Source organism: Crocuta crocuta, unplaced genomic scaffold, assembly GCF_008692635.1.
Source record: "Crocuta crocuta isolate KB4526 unplaced genomic scaffold, BGI_CrCroc_1.0 scaffold56, whole genome shotgun sequence".
Classification (NCBI taxonomy): Eukaryota; Metazoa; Chordata; class Mammalia; order Carnivora; family Hyaenidae; genus Crocuta; species Crocuta crocuta.
Genome location: NW_027531334.1, coordinates 2,437,015 through 2,455,817, shown reverse-complemented (window position 1 = coordinate 2,455,817; position 18,803 = coordinate 2,437,015). Strand labels below are relative to the sequence as shown.

The 18,803-nt window shown below is 41.2% G+C and overlaps 1 protein-coding gene across 1 annotated transcript in view; it reads left to right on the top strand.

Moving 5' to 3' along the window:
• The window catches only part of SIDT1 (SID1 transmembrane family member 1), a 101,163-nt gene that overhangs the window by 57,870 nt on the left and 24,490 nt on the right, over nt 1-18,803 (top strand). The window contains exons 10-12 of the mRNA XM_077771895.1: nt 3,162-3,205; nt 16,880-16,951; nt 18,216-18,361. Of these exons, the coding sequence (XP_077628021.1) occupies nt 3,162-3,205; nt 16,880-16,951; nt 18,216-18,361 (262 nt within the window). The remainder of the gene's footprint in view (nt 1-3,161; nt 3,206-16,879; nt 16,952-18,215; nt 18,362-18,803) is intronic.

Below are 18,803 nucleotides of genomic sequence, written 5' to 3'. Positions count from 1 at the left end.
CCAAAGACATCCAGATAGCTAACACACCCATGAAAAGATGTTCAATGTCACTCATCATCAAGGAAATACAAATCAAACCACAATGAGTTACCGCCTCACACCTATCAGAATGGCTAAAATTAATAACTCAAGAAACAGTATATATTGGAGAGGATGTAGAGAAAGGGGAACCCTCTTACACTGTTGGTGGGAATCCCGACGGTGCAGTTGCTCTGGAAAATGGTGTAGAGGTTCCTCAAAAAATTAAAAATAGAATTACCCTGTGACCCAGCAATTACATTACTAGGTGTCCACATCCTAATATCCAGAACCTTTGAATATGTTACTTTACATGAAAAAGAGATTTTACAGATGTGATAAAGGTATGGAGATTGCTTTGGATTATCCATGTGGGTGTAATCTAATCACAGGGGTCTATGTAAGAGGATGGGCAAGAGGGTCGAGGGCAGAAGGAGGAGATGTGATGATGGAAGCAGGGCTGGAGCAATACACTTTGAAGATGGAGGAAAGGGCCATGAGTCCAGGAATGCAGGCAGCATCCAGGAGGTAGAAAAGGCAAGGGAAAGGATAATTCCCTGACAGCCCCTAGAGGGAATACAACCCTGCTTGTTACCTTGATTTTAACCACAGAAGATGCATTTTGGAATTCTGACATCCAGAACTATAAGATAATAAGTTTGTATTGTTCTAAGCCACTATCTTTGTGATAATTTGTTATAGCAACAACAGATACTAAAACACATAGCAACACTCCCCAAATGGATCTACAGATTCAAAATAATTCCTGTCAAACTCCCAATTGACTTTCTTACAGACACTGACAAGTTGATCCTAAAATTCATATGGAAATGCAAGGTAGGGAGACCCAGAATAGGTAAAATAGTCATTAAAAAAAAGAGAGAGAGAGAACAAAGCTGGAGGTCTTACACTTCTTGATATCAAACCTTACTACAAAGCTACATAATCAAAACTCTGACACTGACATATAGAAAGACATATAAATCAATGGAATAGAATTGAGAGTTCAGAAATAAACCCTTACATTTATGATCAATATATTTTTGACAAGGGTACCGAGACAATTCAGCAGAGAAAGATATAGTTTTCAACGAATGTATTCAGACAACTGGGTATTGACCTGAAAAAAAACAAAGTTTTACCCCTACCTCACACCATATGAAAAAATTAACTCAGAACAGATGAAAGATTTAAATATATATACATATTAAAAAAAGATTTAAATATAAAAGCTAAATCTACAAAACTCTGAAAAGAAAACTTGGGTATAAATCTTTGTGACCTTGAATTAAGCAACAGTTTCTTAGATATAACTCCAGAAGGACATGTAACAAAAGGAAAAAAATTGATAAATTGGACTTCATCAAAACTAAAATTTTTACACTTTTATAAGAGACTTTTTTTTTCAGAGAGAGAGAGAGACAGACAGACAGACAGCATGAGCAGGGGAGGGTGAGAGAGAGAGAGATACAGAATCTGAAACAGGCTCCAGGCTCTGAGCTAGCTGTCAGCACAGAACCTGACGCGGGGCTCAAATCCACGAACCACGAGATCATGACCTGAGCCTAAGCCGGACACTTAACTGACTGAGCCACCCAGGAACCCCAAATTTTTACACTTTTAAAGGACACTATCAAGGAAGTGAAAATACAACACACAAAATTGGAGAAAATGTTTGCAACTCATATATCTGGTAAGAGGCTATTATCCACACCATAGGAAGAATTCTTACANCTATTATCCACACCATAGGAAGAATTCTTAGAAGTCAGTGATATAAAATAAATAAATAAAATGGGCAAAGAGTTTGAATAAATATGTATCCAAAGAAGTTCTACAAGTGGCCAATAAGCATGTGAAAAGATGTTCAACTTCAATAGCTATCAAGGAAATGAAAATCGCAAAAACAATGAGGTATCACTTTTTATCCACTAGGCTGGCTATAATATTTTTTTAATGGAAAACAACAAAAGTTGGTAATGATGTGGAGAAATTGAAACCCCATACATTGCTAGTAGGAACATAAAATAATTCCTGCTATAAAAAGTGTGGGGAAAAAAACACAAAATAGTTACCTCGTACTTAGCACTTCTGTACCCAGGTGTATACCCAAGAGAATTTAGTACATATATACCCAGAAAAACTTGTACATAAATGTTCATAGCAGTGTTATTCATGATAGCCAAAAAATGGAAATAATCAAATGCCCACCAAATATAAATATTAATTATAAATATATTATTATTTATACTAAATTATTTAACAAATAAACATAGCGTATTCATACCAAAGAATATTATTTAGGGGCGCCTGGGTGGGTGGCTCACTCAGTTAAGCGTCTAACTTTGGCTCAGGTCGTGATCTCCCGGTTTGTGAGTTCGAGCCCCACGTTGGGCTCTGTGCTGACGGCTCAGAGCCTGGAGCCTGCTTTGGATTCTGTGTCTCCCTCTCTCTCTGCCCCACCCTGCTCACACTCTGCCTCTCTCTCTCAAAAATAGACATTAAAATTTTTAATAAATAATAAATAAAACAAAGGAATATTATTGATTGATTGATTGGTTCATGCTACCACATAGATGAACCAGAAGCCAGTCAAAAAAGACCACATATAGTATGATTCCATTTATAGAAAATTTTCCTGAATAGGCAAACTTACAGACACAGAAAGTAGATTTGTGGTTGTCCGAAAGTTTAGGAGTGGGAAATGGGAAGTGACTCTAACAGGTTTTAAATTTCTTTGTTGGGTGTGTGTGGGGGGGGTGATGAAAATGTTCAGGTTGCACAGTTTTGTGAACATACTAAAACGCATTGAAATGTGCACATTAGAGGATGAATTTTATGATGTATGAATTACCTGAAAATATATGAATCTGAAAATAAATAAATGAATTTATGTATGTATGTACGTGCCTAGGAGTGGAATTGCTGGGTCAGATGGTAAGTCTAACTTTTGAGTTTTTCAGAGTAGCTGTGTCATGGTACAATTCTGCCAGCACCATATCAGAATTCCAATTTCTCCACATGCCAAGGCTCCTTTTTAAGAGATCCTAGCAGACACATCTGCAAAAAAGTCTAGAGGGAACAGATGTAAAATGTAAGGAGTTTTCACGATCTTAGGAGCATGTGTATGTGCTTGTTTACAGATTCCAAAGAAAATCCATTGATAGAAGCTTTGGTTCCAGTGATGGTAAGAAAAGTCAATTCCAATGATACAGAGTGTATGGCAACATCCCATTTGGTACTTCTTTTGTCTCTCTGCCTTTCATTATTTCCAAACCCTCCTTGGTTCCTATGCCACAGATTAATCTAATATGCAGTCTTTCTAGGGAAAGCAGAGCTGGTAAGAACTAGTTTTCAGAGTTGATAAGTACTGAGATGGAGCTCATACTAAGAACCTTTGCTTAGAGTGTCCTTTGCAATTGTCCATAGCTCATTTGTCAGCCATGCATCTTCTTAAAAAGTTTAATCTTTTATAGTATATAAATTGTTCACATCTATTTCAGCCCAGAGTCAACATGTGAACAATAATAATTTACTGTCTCAATACAGAGTTCACTTTTCTCAATTGAAATAGAGGCTTTTTTTTGTTCCAGTAGCTAAAAAGCTGAAATATTTGAGACTAACAAGTGTAGTAACTTTGGGAAATCCAGAATAATTATTTGACCATTGTAATATGCCTTTTCCTCCACTCTGATAATTTGAACAAAGAAACTCAATTACCTGATCTTTTTATAAAAATTTTTAAAAAATTAAATGTCCTTATTTTTTTTTAATCAAGAAATACTTGACATGTAACATTATAGAAGTTCCAAGTGTACAACACAATGATTCAGTATTTATATATATTGCAAAATGATTACCACAATTAAGTCTAGTTAACATCCATCACCACTCATAGTTACAAATTTTTTCTTGTGATGAGAACTTTTAAGATTTACTCTCTTGGTGGGGGTGGTGCGTGGGTGGCTCAGTTGGTTAAGTGTCTGACTTGGGCTCCGGTCATGATCTTGTGGTTTGTGGGTTCAAGCCCCATGTCGGACTCTGTGCTGACAGCTCAGATCCTGGAGCCTGCTTTGGATTCTGTGTCTCCCCTTTCTCTGCCCCTTCCCTGCTCTCTCTCTCAAAAATAAACATTAAAAAAATCTACTCTCTTAGGAACTTCCAAATATACAATATACTGACCAGGCTGTACCTTACATCCCCCGGACTCAGTTATTTTATAAACGGAGGTTTACACCTTCTGTAAGTATCTTCATTTAAAAAGTCTAAGTCAGCTGAGTTACTCAGTGTTCATAAGTTATTTGGCACAGTGATGATTTAGAAAAGGAATGATGAAATGAGACTTGATTTTTAAGTCACATGCAGCAGATGTTTAGTTTTGTGCTTTCTGTACTTCACTGAGCCCGCAGAATCTTAGAAAGACACAAATTGATCCCTACTTCCCCCACCAGGAACATTTCTTACTCTGCTTCTCCTGCTTCCTTTGACTTTTGTCTTCCTCAATGTCAGCGTGTTTATTTTTCCAGCCACCCAGGCAATTGGTTTTGATAACCAATTTGATGAGCAATATGAAAGATTATCAAAGGACTCTTGCTCTAAGGTCTTTAAAATACTAAGTACTACTTTCTCTTTTATTCATAAAATGTTTAAATGAATTTGTCTTCTCTCTGGATCTCATCTTTTTTCTTCTAGTGCTCTCCAAGTTTTGCTCTTATTTTAGGTCCCAGTTGAACTTAGAAAGCCTGATTAGTCCAATCCCATTGGTGCTCTGTGAAAGAACGGCCTGTTATGTTTATTGTATCAATGAAGTCATTTTATTATTGTGTTGATAATTAAAAGAATTTCTGTGTTCAGGAGAGTTTCTTGAACAGTGAAGTGTAGGTAGACAGAGCTGAGAGTTTAGCTCAGATCACTCTTCAAGATCAAGAAAGCTCTGAAAGTTTGCTGTGAGCTGCAAGGACCTTTCAGATGGCAAGCTGAAGTGAAAGAGTGGAAAGAAAGAAAGAAAGAAAGAAAGAAAGAAAGAAAGAAAGAAAGAAAGAAAGAAAGAAAGAAAGAAAGAAAGAAAGAAAGAGAGAGAGAGAGAGAGAAAGAAAGAAAGAAAGAAAGAAGAAAGAAGAAAAAGAAAACAAGCAAGAAAGAAGAAAAAGAAAGAGAAACAAAGAAAGGAAGGAAGAAAGAAGAGAAAGAGAAAGAGGAAGAAGGAAGGAAGGGAGGAAGGAAAGTGGGGAGGAAGGAAGGAAAGGGGGAGGAAGAAAGGAAAGGTGGAGGAAGGAAGAAAGGGAAAGAGACAGAGGGTAAAGGAGGGAGGGAGGAAGAGAGAAAGGAGAGGGAAGGGAAGCATAGAAAAGAAAAAAGAAAAGGAAAAAAATGACAGAAAGGAGGGAGAGACGGAGGGAAGGAAAGAAGGTAAGAGTAAAGATGCATCAGTTAGGATTCATGTAGCTGCAAATAACAAATTATATCTCAAACCACGCTTACACAGTATAGATGCTCCTCTCTCTGGAAGTTGAACAGAAGGGTGCACTTCAGGACTGACTTGAGTCTGGTGGCCTTGGTCCTTTTCCCTGCCATTCCCTTGGCTCTGCTTTACTTCCAGTACCAGCGGTGAGATGAATCACGTGGACACCCTCACCTGGTGATGTCCAAAGGGAAGGAATTTTTCAGAAGCACCCAGGAGCTGCTCATGTTTCATTGGCATAGAGTAGATCATTTGCTTATTGTTAAACCAGTCGCTGCAAAGGAACAGATTTACCTACAGATCAATCAAGTCTACTTACGGAAGTAGGATGAGATCGTCTTCCTCTAAGACTGGTGTTCAACGTTACTGACATTACAGGCCAGATAATTATTTTGTTAGTGGGGGCCGTCCTGTAGCTTGTAGGAGGTCTAACTGCATTCTTCACCTCGACTTAACTAGAAACTAGTTGTACACTCCCCCCCGGTGGCAGCTAAAAATGTCCCTAGACATTGCCAAATGTCTTCTAGGGGGCAAAATGATCCCCTCACCCCTGCCCCCAATTGGGAATCACTGACTTAAACACAGACTGCCTGACGAGGATACCTGAACAAAATCCCAGCTTAGTTAAGAAGTAAGGGATAGGAGTGTTCACCACAAAGGACTTGGAAATGGGGAGGAAATAAGGAAACTTTGTTATGTAGACAGGCTACAGGGAGAGAAGGCACGTGACAAGTGAGACCTAGATGCGTGAGACAAGACAGAGAAGACACATCCTACTCTAGGGAGGAACCTAGCATATCCAGGGGAGCGCTGAGAAACCAGCCTGGAGCAAGAGACACAAGCAAGTGAGGGGCATTGAAACTGATGCGAGACATTCAGGGGAGGAAGATTTACAGAGGCCCAAGGATATAGAAATGTCTTTCTCGGGGAGCCTGGGTGGCTCAGTGGGTTGAGTGTCCCAACTCTTAATTTCAGCTCAGGTCATGATCCCGGAGTCATGGGATTGAGCCCCTGCATCAAGCTCTGAGCCTACTTAAGGTTCTCTCTCTTCCCCCTTCTCTGTCTGCCTCTCTCCCCTGCTTGTGCATGCTATTTCTCTCAAGAAAAAATAAAACTAAAAAGTTAAAAAATACTTCTCTTTCTTTCTCAAGGGCCAGGAACAGTGTGACTGTGGGGGCTTCAGGAAGTTCAGTGGAGCTCGGAGCTGCAGGAAATGCCTTGGGGGGCTGCTAATCTGAAAAAATGCTAGGAGCAGTGTCTGAAAGGGAAGGAGGATCCCATTAGACTTGGCATGGTGTCCACCCTAATCAGTGCGGACCTAGACGTCTGAGGAGCCGGGCCTGCTGCTTTCACCTTATCTGTGCTTGAGGTAGAAGACTTGGAGCCAGGTCCCTACAGGCTGTCAGATTGGTGGCAGCCCTGTTTTAGTTATGTAACCAAAGGAAGGCTGCATTTGGAACATCTGTCAGCTCCTCTGTATTTGCTTTTCTTTCATTTGCCGGCCATTCTTTAAGTTCTATTTGAGAAATATTGACATTGGCTCCAATTGTGCTATAAAACAGAGATCTCTTTCATGCTTCATGGGATAAAGATGGAGGTAAGTTCATGGAGCCAGGTGAACTGGAAATAGTGTTTGTAAAGAGTTTCTTGAGGCCATGAAGGCCTTTTTTACTGTATTCCCCACTCATCACTTAGTACTGAAGACAGGGACCTCTGGGGTAGTCTGAGGGGTACCAGGAAAGGCTCTGTGCTCTAAAAACATTTCCTCTAGTGGCCCTGTCAGTGAAAAAAATCCCATATTTCACAACATTGTTAAAAAGCCTATACAGAAATTCAGTCACAACTGGAGAGAAAGGTGAATGAGGTGTGTCTCACGGGCTTCTGGGACCACACGAGCTGTCAGCGTGGAACCCGATGAGAAGAGAGGGCTACTTTCTCAAGTGAGGGAGCTTAACAAACCTGAGAAGTCGTCAGATTTAAGAACCCAATGGCCAATCAAATTCTTCCCTTGATAGAGCCATTAACAAAGCAGCCTCTTAGCAAAGAGCAGGGTGCAGAGGGAATAAAGATAAGCAGTGTGAGTTTGGAGGAGTCAAGGAACATAGGCCACCATCAGGTTCCATGGCAATGGTCTCAAACTCTAGTCCTGACTCTTCTTTTTCCAAATTTCCTTGGCTTTTCTTGATACTTTTTCTTTGAGAGAAATTTTATTTTAGTGGTTTTCCCCATTCTCTCAACTTAAAAAAAAAACAAAAACCCTCCAGACTCACTTTGTTTTATCTTACCCCACTGCATGTGCCATTGTGACCCCAGAGAAGAGGAGAGGTTCAACGCTACCACAACAAGAAAATGAGACAGGGAAAACTCTTGCAAGAGAGAATGAGCTCACTTCTTCAAGCCCAGTGGGATGTCGGGGGAAGATGGCAGTGGGGTGGGGGTCATGAGAAAGTGAACATGACTGAATATGACTTGTATTTCTTCCTCTCCATGCTGGAATCTGGAGTGTGGCCATGGAGTGCTGATAGGTTACAAGGAATACCATAAACAGAGATTTTACCCAGTTTGCCACTGGAGACTTGGGATGCCTGTTCTTCCCCGCCCCCCCAGAAACATTTTCTTTAATAGATATGCTTAACATTGGGGGCAAATTGTACTAGAGTAGAAAGGCTTCGCTGTGTATGATTTATATTTAAAGTTTATTCACTTTTCTGAAGAGAGAACTTCTAACTCTAATGTGCACTGAGGAGGTGGGCCAGCTATGAGACCCAGGCCATGCTCCCCTGTATACTATCCAGGTGGAGGGGGACCACGAACCGAGGCCCTTGCCAGCTCCTCCCAGCAGGGAGAGTTCTAGTAGCTCTCCCACCGTTTGCTGGAGTTTAAAGGCTGGATCTTTTATATTCTAGTTGCCCTTTTATCTTTTTTTTTTTTTTTTAAGTGTTTTTACTTATTGGTTTTGAGAGGGACAAGGTGCACGCATGTGAACAGGGGAGGGCCAGAGAGGAAGAAAGACATTCCCATGCAGGCTCAGAGCTGTCAGCGCAGAGCCCAACTCAGGCTCAGATCCACAAACCATGAGGTCATGACCTGAGCTGAGACCAAGAGTCTGACACCCAACCAATTGAGCTGCCCAGGTGCCCCTAGTTGCCCTTTTAAACCATGGCTTTTGTCAGCACCCTGAGGTAGACAGATCTGCTCATGGTACCTACCACTTAGTTCCCATAGTACCCTTCCTTACCATATCTTTGTTTTTCTTGCGGTTTTCTCTATCTTTACTTGCACAGAAGCTACTCAGGCAGCTCTCGGTTCTTCAGGAGGAATTGCTTTATAAATGGGTGTAGATTTGGTGTGTCCATGGAGGAGGTGAGCTCAATGTCTTCCGATGTCGCCATCTTGGATGGAACTCTCTCCTCATCTGTTGAGACTAGTTGGGATAGGTAGCCTACTGGCATAAAACTGAAATTTCCAGCAGCTAGTTCACATCATTTCTGACTCCCTCTTTAACTTCCAACCTCCTGAGTCCAGGGACAGAAGAAGGCAGGATAAATATAAATATGAAATCACTGAAAGCTGAAACATGCTCAAGATTAAGTTTTTCTCCTCACGTTGGGCATTTAATATTAAACACCAGCATGCAAGCATGTCTTATGCAGTGTAAGTAAACAGATGACAAAGGGCTCATGCTCAGAGGAAAAGATGCCAGAATAACTCTCTTCATTAAGATGAGCTCATTCACAACTTTATATGTTTACTTATTCACAGCCAGAACATCTTGGTCTGTCCTATAAACGGATATTTTGTGTTTAATTCTTTCTAAATACCATACAGTTAAATATAAATATAACTTGCCTTCTGGGAGCGTGCTTGGAGTTTGGGAGCCAGTGTTTTGGTTTTTGGCATTCTGAGAAGGTCTTAGACATTAGAATATTGTTGGCCAATCTCTTATTTAAACAGTGCCTATAAAAGTCCACAGAGTTAAAACCTCTTTATGTGCTGGCAGTGTGAAAATCTTGTCCATCCTGGAATCGGTGATGTTGCAGATGCCTCAGAGTGAAAACGGCTCACGACCACATCGAAGTCACAGCTTGCTCAGTCATGAGCCAGAGCTGAGTACAGAAATCAGTGACACATCCGAGTCTGAACAGACTCACACAGCTGGCTTTTGCTTTTTAATGAAGTTTCACCTAAAAAAACAGTGATTGTTTTTGTTTGCTCACTAGCTTTGATTTTAGCTTTTATGGGTTTTTTCTCCTTTGTTTATACCCACAAAAAAATTGCCTCCCACTAACTATTTCAACCTCCTGCCATAACCAAACTCAAGCATTTTCTCACACTTCTACTCACACTTCTATTTCTTGTGGTAGAGGGCTCCTCAGTAACACCAAAATGCCAAAATTTCTGGGTTTTATGATTTTTGTATCATTCTTCACTTACTATTTACATATTTACTATTTTTGAAATTACATTTTTATAATGTAAAGACATAGGTTAATGATAGAAGTTCTATCTAATGTAGATCCTGTATCTACAGATTTAATCTCTATCAAAATACTAACAGTAGTTTTCATAGAGCTAGAATAAATAATCCTGAAATTTGTATAAAGCCATAAAAGACCCCAAATAGCCAAAGCAATCTTGAAGAAGAACAAAACTGGAGGGATCACAATCCCAGATTTCAAAATACACTATAAAAGTGTAGTAATCAGGGGCATCTCGGTGGCTCAGTTGGTTAAGCCTCCAACCCTTGATTTTGGTTCAGGTCACAAGTCATGATCTCACGGTTCATGAGTTCAAGCCCCATGTTTGACTCTTGACTGTGAGGATCCTGTTCGGGATTTTCTCTCTCCCTCTCTCTCTGCCCTTCCCTTACTTGCACTCTCTCTCTCTTTCTTTCTCAAAAATAAATAAACAAACTTTAAAAAAAAGTCAAAAATATGGTGATCAGAACAGTATGGTACTGGCATAAAAATAGACACATAGTTCAATGGAACAGGATTGAAAGCCCACACTTTTATGGTCAATTAATCTACAGCAAAGAAAGCAAGAATATACAATGGGAAAAAGACAATGTCTTCAGCTAATAGTTTTGGGAAAGCTGGACAGCTACATGCAAAAGAATTAAACTGGGCCATTTTCTTATACCATACACAAAAGTAAACTCAAAATAGATTAAAGACCTAAATGTGTAACCTGAAACCATAACATTTCTAGAAAAAAACATAGGCAGTAATCTGACATCAGCCTTAACAGCATTAGCTATATCTTCTCAGGCAAGGGAAACAAAAGCAAAAATAAACTATTGAGATAACACCAAAATAAAAAGTTTCTGTACACCAAAGGAAACCATCAACAAAACAAAAAGACAACTTACTGAATGGAAGAAGATACTAGCAAATGACATACAATAAGAAATTAATACTCAAAATATATAAAGAACCTATATAGTTCAACACCAAAAGACTCCAAATAACCCAATTTAAAAATAGGCAGAGGACATCAACAGACATTTCTCCAGTCAAAACATACAGATGGCCCACAGACACACGAAAAGATGCTCAACACCACTCATTCTTAGGGAAATGCAAATCAAAACCACAATGATATCATCTCACACCGGTCAGAATGGCTAGAATCAAAAAGGCAAGAAATAACGAGTGTTGGTGAGGACATGGAGAAAAAGGAACCCTCATGCACTGTTGGTAGGAATACAAACTGGTGCAGCCACTGTGGAAAACAGTATGGAGGTGCCTCAAAAATTAAAAAATCAGGGCACCTGGGTGGCTCAATCAATTGAGCATTCAACCTCAGCTCAGGTCTTGATCTCAGGGGTGGTGGGTTCAAGCCCCACATCAGGCTCTATGCTGTCAGTGCAGAGCCTGGTTTGGACCCTCTATCTCCCTCTCTTTCTGTCCCTCCCCCAATTGTCCTTCTCTTTCTCTTGCTCAAAAGTAAATAAACATAGAAAAAAAGAGGGGGGCATCTGGGTAGCTCAGTTGATTAAGCATCTGATTTTGGCGCAGGTCATGATCTCATGGTTCATGAGTTCGAGCCCCGCATTGGGCTCTGTGCTGACAGCTCAGAGCCTGGAGCCTGCTTCAGAGTTTGTGTCTCCCTCTCTCTCTGCCCATCTCCTGCTTACAAACACACTCTCTCTTTCTCAAAAATAAATAAATATTGACATTTTTAAAATTTAAAAATAGAATTACCTTATAATCCAGCAATTCCACTACTGGGTATTTATCCAAAAAAAACAAAAACACAAATTCAAAAAGATACAGGCACCCCTATATTTCTTGCAACATTATTTACATAGCCAAATTATGGAAGCAGCCCAAGTTTCCATCGGTAGATGAATGGATGAAGAAGATTTGGTGCGTGTCTGTGTCTGTGTAATAGAATATTACCATAAAAAAGAATTAAATCTTGCCATTTACAACAATATGGATGGAACTAGAGGGCATGATGCTAAGTGAAATAAGTCAATCAGAGAAAAATAAGTACCATATGATTTCATTCATATGTGGAATTTAAGAAACAAAAGAACAAAGAAAAAAGACAAATTAAAAAAGAACCCAGACTTCTAAATACAGAAAAGAAACTGGTGGTTGCCAGAGGGGAGATGAGGGGTTTCAGGTGAAATAGGTGATGGGGATTAAGAGTACACTTAGGATAAGCACTGAGAAATGTACAGAATTGTTCAATCATGGTGTACACCTGAACCAATAACACTGTATGTTAATTACACTTGAATTTGAAACTTTATTTAAAAAAAATTTTTTTTACGTTTGTTTTTGAGAGACAGCATGAGCAGGGGAGGGGCAGAAAGAGAGGGAGACACAGACTCTGAAGCAGGCTCCAGGCTCTGAGTTGGCAGCACACAGCCTGATGTGGGGCTCGAACTCATGGACCACGAGATCATGACCTGAGCTGAAGTCGGACGCTAAGCCAACCAAGCCACCCAGGCTCCCCAAATTAAAAACTTTAAAAAGAAGGAGCTTAAGCTTGAAAAGAGACAAATGCAGAAGACACTGAGGGAAATGACCCAATAGAAAATCATTGGTAAGCAGCAGCAGGCAACCTTAAAAGCAAATTTTGCCCTTAGATACTTCTTTAAAGTATCAGCTTATTATAGTGGAGATGCAAGTAGGTCTCAACCTTGTGTGTCTTCTGAAAGATAATTTTCAGCACTCCATGAAAGTAACATGCTTGCTTCCAGTTATTCATATTTTGGAAGAAAATCCCTATCTTCCTTATTTTTCAGTGAAGAAGATAAGTTTTGGAGCAACTGGGTGGCTTAGTTAGTTAAGTGTCCTTGGTTTCTGCTCAGGTCTTGCATGATCTCAGGGTTTGCAGATTTGAGCCCCGTGTTGGGCTCTGTGCTAACAGCACAGAGACTGCTTGGGATTCTCTCTCTCTCTCTCTCTCTCTCTCTCTCTCTGCTCCTCCCACACTCATGCTCTCTCTCAAAATAAATAAAAATAAACATTAAAAAACAATAATAAATAAATGAATAAATAAAAAGAAGATAAGTTTTAACTAAAACTAATACACGAACTACTCTTCATCCACTACCTGAAGGACTCTGGACTAATTACTTGATCTCTCAGTGCCTCTCTTTTGTTATTTTAAAATGGTGATGAGACACTTGGGTGGTTCAGTCAGTGGGGCGCCTGGGTGGCTTAGTCGGTTAAGCGTTCGACTTTCGCTTAGGTCATGATCTTGCGGTTCGTGGGTTCGAGCCCCGCGTCGGGCTCTGTGCTGCCTGCCAGCTCAGAGCCTGGAGCCTATTTCAGAGTCTGTGTCTCCCTCTCTCTCTGACCCTCCCCTGCTCACGCTGTCTCTCTCTCTCTCCTAGAAATAAAAAAATAAAAATATTTAAAAAAAAAAAGTGTCTGACTTCAGCTCAGGTCATGATCCCAAGGCTCCTGGGTGGGTTGGAGCCCCGCTGTGCTGACAGCTCAGAGCCTGGAGCCTGCTTCGGACTCTCTCTGTCTGCCTCTACCCTGCTTGTGCTCTCTTTCTCTCAAAAATAAATATTGAAAAGAAATTTTAAATGGTGATAATAGTACCCACCTCATTGGGCTATTGAAAAATTAAAAGAGTAGGGGCGCCTGGGTGGCTTAGTCGGTTAAGCGTCCGACTTTCGCTTAGGTCATGATTTCACGGTTCGTGGGTTCGAGCCCCGCATCGGGCTCTCTGCTGACTGCCAGCTCAGAGCCTGGAGCCTGTTTCAGTCTGTGACTCCCTCTCTCTCTGACCCTCCCCTGCTCACGCTGTCTCTCTCTCTCCTAGAAATAAATAAAAACATTAAAAAAACATTAAAAAAAAAGAAAAATTAAAAGAGTAAATTCTTGCAAAGAACTTAAAAGGGTGTCTGTCATGCAGTAAGTTCTCAATAAACATTCACCACTAGTAGCAGTAGCGGTAGTAGTAGTAGTGATAGTAGTAATAGCATCACCAACCACAGCAGTAGTAATACCAGTGGGAGCATTAGTTATTGTAGCAGTACTAGTGGTGGTGATAATAATAAGTAGTACTTGTTTTAGTCGATAGTAGCAGCAGCAAAGCTCGGTGCTGTAACTACGGCCAAATCTCTCCTAGGACGAGGAGCCATTCAAACTGTACTCATTTCCACAGACGTTACTATTGTGCACAAAGAATTTAATTCTCATACTTAAGAGTCTGAAAACAACCTGTTTCTTTACCTCAGAGTTGGATGAAAGACAAAGATGGTGCTGAAACCGTGTTCCATATTTACAGGTGAGCCTAAGAAAGGCCAGGGAACATCTGATTTCTTGAAGTGATGAGGAATCTGTCCAGGAATCTGCAGGCCTAGGAACAGTGCCAGGGAGCCTGCATGTGAGGCCCGGGACATCCTCGCGGGCCAGGAATGCTGAATTAGCTAACGGCCGTGCTTCGCAGCTGAGCTGGCTCTTGGCTAAGCTACCAAAAGGAGGAAGGAAGTTGAGTCTCCAACACCATCTCTCATCACCTGGCTAAATATTTGGACCTCGGGATTTAAATCTTTTCCTTTCTTAAGTTTATTTATTTTGAGAGAGAGAGCCAGAGTGTGAGCAAGGGAAGGGCAGAAAGAGGAGAGAGAATCCCAAGCAGACACGGGGCTCGAACTCATGAACCTGTGAGACCTTGACCTGAGCCAAAATCAAGAGTGAGATGCTTAACTGACTGAGTCCCCGGAGGCGTGCCTTAAATCTTTTTCTTCATGAAGGAAATGAATGGATACAAAAAGCAAAAACTAGGATAAAGCCTACAAATTGGATTGCAGAACTGTGAATGGTTTTACTGACCACCAGTGAAAGGAAGTTTGAGAACTGGCTGTGGGGAGTTGGCTGTGACAAATGATGAACTGTTTGAGGCTTTTGGTGCTGTTGCGCAATGTTACGTACTGCAGCGTGAACGCAAGCTGTAACAAACTATTTTCAATGAAGAAAAACATTTACAGGGAGGGTATCAGAGCATATCCTCAGTTATGTGTCTTCACTGGAAATATATTTCTCTGCAGCAGTGTACGAGACTGACCAGGTAACACACAGACCTTTCTGCCTGTAATGTGATACAAGCAACCTCATCTCAGAAGGAAGATAGTGTATTGAAATGTCCACCAGCCTGACAATATTCCAGATCCTTGATAAAGCTCAGGAGGCAGTAAAGAAACATTCCCAAGCATCTCTCTGGATGAGTGTGGTTCCTGGAAATACGGTAGCCTGAAGACGGAGTCAAAGAAACTGCCTAGATACCCTGCTTATTTGTGGTTTCTCCCCTCCATGTTCAGCTCCGCTTAATCCTCACAGGTGGATAAACTCAATAAAAATATCTTGCCTGATAACCAAGGAGAAGGTCGGGAGATGTTTTTCTCTGATACTGGTGGTGGCCTGGCTCCAGGTGACAGCGCAAACACAGAGGGATGAGTTCACTCCCTGTGCTACAAGCACTGCTTTCAATGGAAAAGCTTGAGGAGCATTTTTTCCTCCATTTTTCTCTCACTGCCAACAAGCAGTTGGCAACAGATACAGAAATCTCTTCCAAGATATCTCATATTCTTCCATATCCTCAGTTTAGTTTTCACCATCTATTGCTCCAAGGAGTGCGGTCATTTCCCCCCTATCTGGACTTATCCTGCCAATAGTTAAGGTACTGCTAAATGCTATTTTAAGAACCTCCAAATTACAGTGGTTTAATGATAGACCTAGACTTCAGTGTTTCTGTTCAGTAGTGGCCTTCCTCAAGGCGATTTCAGGACCTGAGCTTCTTTGTTCTTGTAATTCTGCAATACTTTCAGGCAGGAACCAGATTTTTTTCTCGGTAGAGTGCCAAATAGCAAAGATGGTAAACTTCGCAGGGCCATATCGTCTCTGTCACAACTGCTTAACTCTGCTACTCTGGCCAAAAGCAGCCATAGACATACCCAAATGGCTGTGGCTGTGTTTCAATAAGACTTTAGGTATGAATACTGAAATCTGAAGCTCATGCAATTTTTTTTAAAATATTTTTATTTATTTCTAGGAGAGAGAGGGAGAGAGAGACAGCGTGAGCAGGGGAGGGGCAGAGAGAGAGGGAGACACAGACTCTGAAATAGGCTCCAAGCTCTGAGCTGGCAGTCAGCACAGAGCCCGACGCGGGGCTCGAACCCACGAACCGCAAGATCATGACCTAAGCGAAAGTCGGACGCTCAACCGACTAAGCCACCCAGGCGCCCCAAGCTCATGTAATTTTTAACCTGTCATGAAATCTTTTGATTTCTTTCCCTAACCATTTAAAATGTTTATTTATTTTTTTTCTTTCCAAGATTTTACCTAAATTTAGGTTAGTTAACATACACTGTAGTATTGGTTTCAGGAGTAGAATTTAGTGATTGAGCACTTGCATACAACACCCAGTGCTCATCCCAGCAAGTGCCCTCCTTAACGCCCATCACCCATTTAACCCATCCCCCCACCCACCCCCGCTCCAGCAACCCTCAGTTTGTTCTCTATAGTTAAGAGTCTCTTATGGTTTGCCTCCCTCTCTGTTTTTATCCTATTTTATTTTTTCTTCCCTTCCCTTACGTTCATCTGTTTTGTTTCTTAAATTCCACATATGAATGAAATCGTATGGTATTTGTCTTTCTGTGACTGACTTATTTCACTTACCATAATACACTCTACTTCCATCCACATCATTGATGGTTTCCTGTCTCACATTTTAAAACCATTCTTAGTTCAAGGGCTATACAAAAATCAGCAGCAGGCTAGATTTTGCCTGCAGGTCACAGTTTAGGGAGTCTTAGAGTAAAAAGAAAACCAACTTTAAAATGTGGTGGACTGATGATTCAAGCTACTTAGAGTTGTGTTGTTGTGTTTTAGCAACTGGACATGAAGTATTTGCTTTTCTTTTTAACAGGCTCTGGAAATATGGTGGCGTCACATCCCATTGCTGCCAGCACCCCTGAAGGGAGCAATTATGGGGCAATAGGTATTTCCTACTATGAGTCCATTCATTGAAGTATTTCCTAATTCTCCAGAGAACAGGATAAAAAGGACCCTCCAGCCATTATTAACTGTGCGAGTGGGCAAGGCAGTTATCATATAAGATTGTCTTCTCTTTATAAGAGGAATTGGTTAGAAGAGCTGGAAGAAGTCTTTCAGCTCTAACCTTCTCCAGCTTGTTATTCCGAGCTAACCACACTTGAGCAGAATTCCCTACCATGGCTGCCATCAACTCCCAAAGTCCCCGTGGGGATTTTTTCATACGCAGCCTAGCTTGGGGCATGAACGGTGTGTCAGAGTCGGTGTCAGGGAGCCCGAAATCAATTGACGAGCTCTTTCATTCTCAGGTTTCAGTGGAGTAAGGGCGATCAGAAGACTAAGGCTGTGCTGCAGGTGAACGTGGCCGTAGCCCAACAATCTTTCACTTTGGCTAACTTCATAGTTGAACCTAGTCATTCACATGGCGACCCCTCAGTGTTCATTGCGTGGCCTGAAAGAGACAGAATTCCCGTGGGTCTGTGAATGGTTTGCCTAAAATGTCAGGGAGAAGGGCTGGAGTCCTTCTTCCTGCTCTGGTGTACTGTAACTTTGAGAAGCATGTGGGCTTCCTGCAGGCTACTTATTTCTGGCTCTGCAGGAAGAGGATTTTTTTTTTTTAACTAACTGAACAGAAGAAATAAAGCGGAAGGTAGGGTAGGCTCATGTGCTCGTCAAGCTGCAAAAATTCCCATCTGCTCTGGGAAACATTCATGAGAACACAAGGATTCTTCCTCAGAGTGTTGTTCTCATTATATAATCATAGATGCGGCATGTGGGGGATTTCGGTGTACAAATACTTTACCCATGAGCAATGTATAGCTGCTGGATATGTGTGTGCTTCCACGGTAGATGCTATACATAACTGTGCATGCGTATGTTTATATATTTATGTTCATATTTTAAAATATGAAACATGACATATAAGCATAATCTTAATTTTGCATCCAAATAGTTAACAGAGCAGATGCCTTTATGTTCTTAATATGTATTCAGCCATAGAAATAGACAATTTAAATATAAACATAGGAGAAGAGGCAACATAGAAGTCCATTGAGGAGGAATGGAGAGAAAGAACATGTGCTGTGGGTAAAGAGTTCGTTTTTACCAACACAGCATCTTCAAGAATGAGTCAGCACCGCGTTTTGCAGAGAGGAATGGGCTGCATGCGTTCTTCCTAGCTTGGGAAAGTAGATGAGTTTTCTCTCTTTCAGGGGAGTCAAGCTCCAGTCCCGCCAGGCAGATGTCCTCCTCCGATGGTGGGCAGCCATGCCAGTCGGACACAGACAGCTCTGTGGAGGAGAGTGACTTCGACACCATGCCAGACATTGAGAGTGATAAGAACGTGATCCGGACCAAGGTACCTCTGCCTGGCCGTCCTCTTGGCAAGGGCGGAACGTTCAACAGTCAAATACACCTTCAGCGAAGTCTCAGTTTCCTTTGATTTTTCCCTTCAAGGGAAACCATATATCCCTGATGGCTCTTTAGATAAACTATAACTACAGACTAAAAGCAATACCCTGCTAATTAGTACTGCTTTCTGGAGGAAGAAAGTGAGAGCATGAAGGAGAACAGTGCATTAAAACACTCAGGGCCTGGGGGTGCCTGGCTGGCTCAGTCGGTAACACACGTGACTCTTGATCTCTGGGTTGAAAGTTCAAGCCCCACGTTGGGTGTAGAGATCACTTAAATAAATAAAACTTAAAAAGAATTACTCAGGGTCTGAAGTGGATCCCAACCCAGATGAAAGAAAAGATTCTCTGAGGGGTATGCCTGGGAAAACTCCCTGGTTCTGTAGCTTT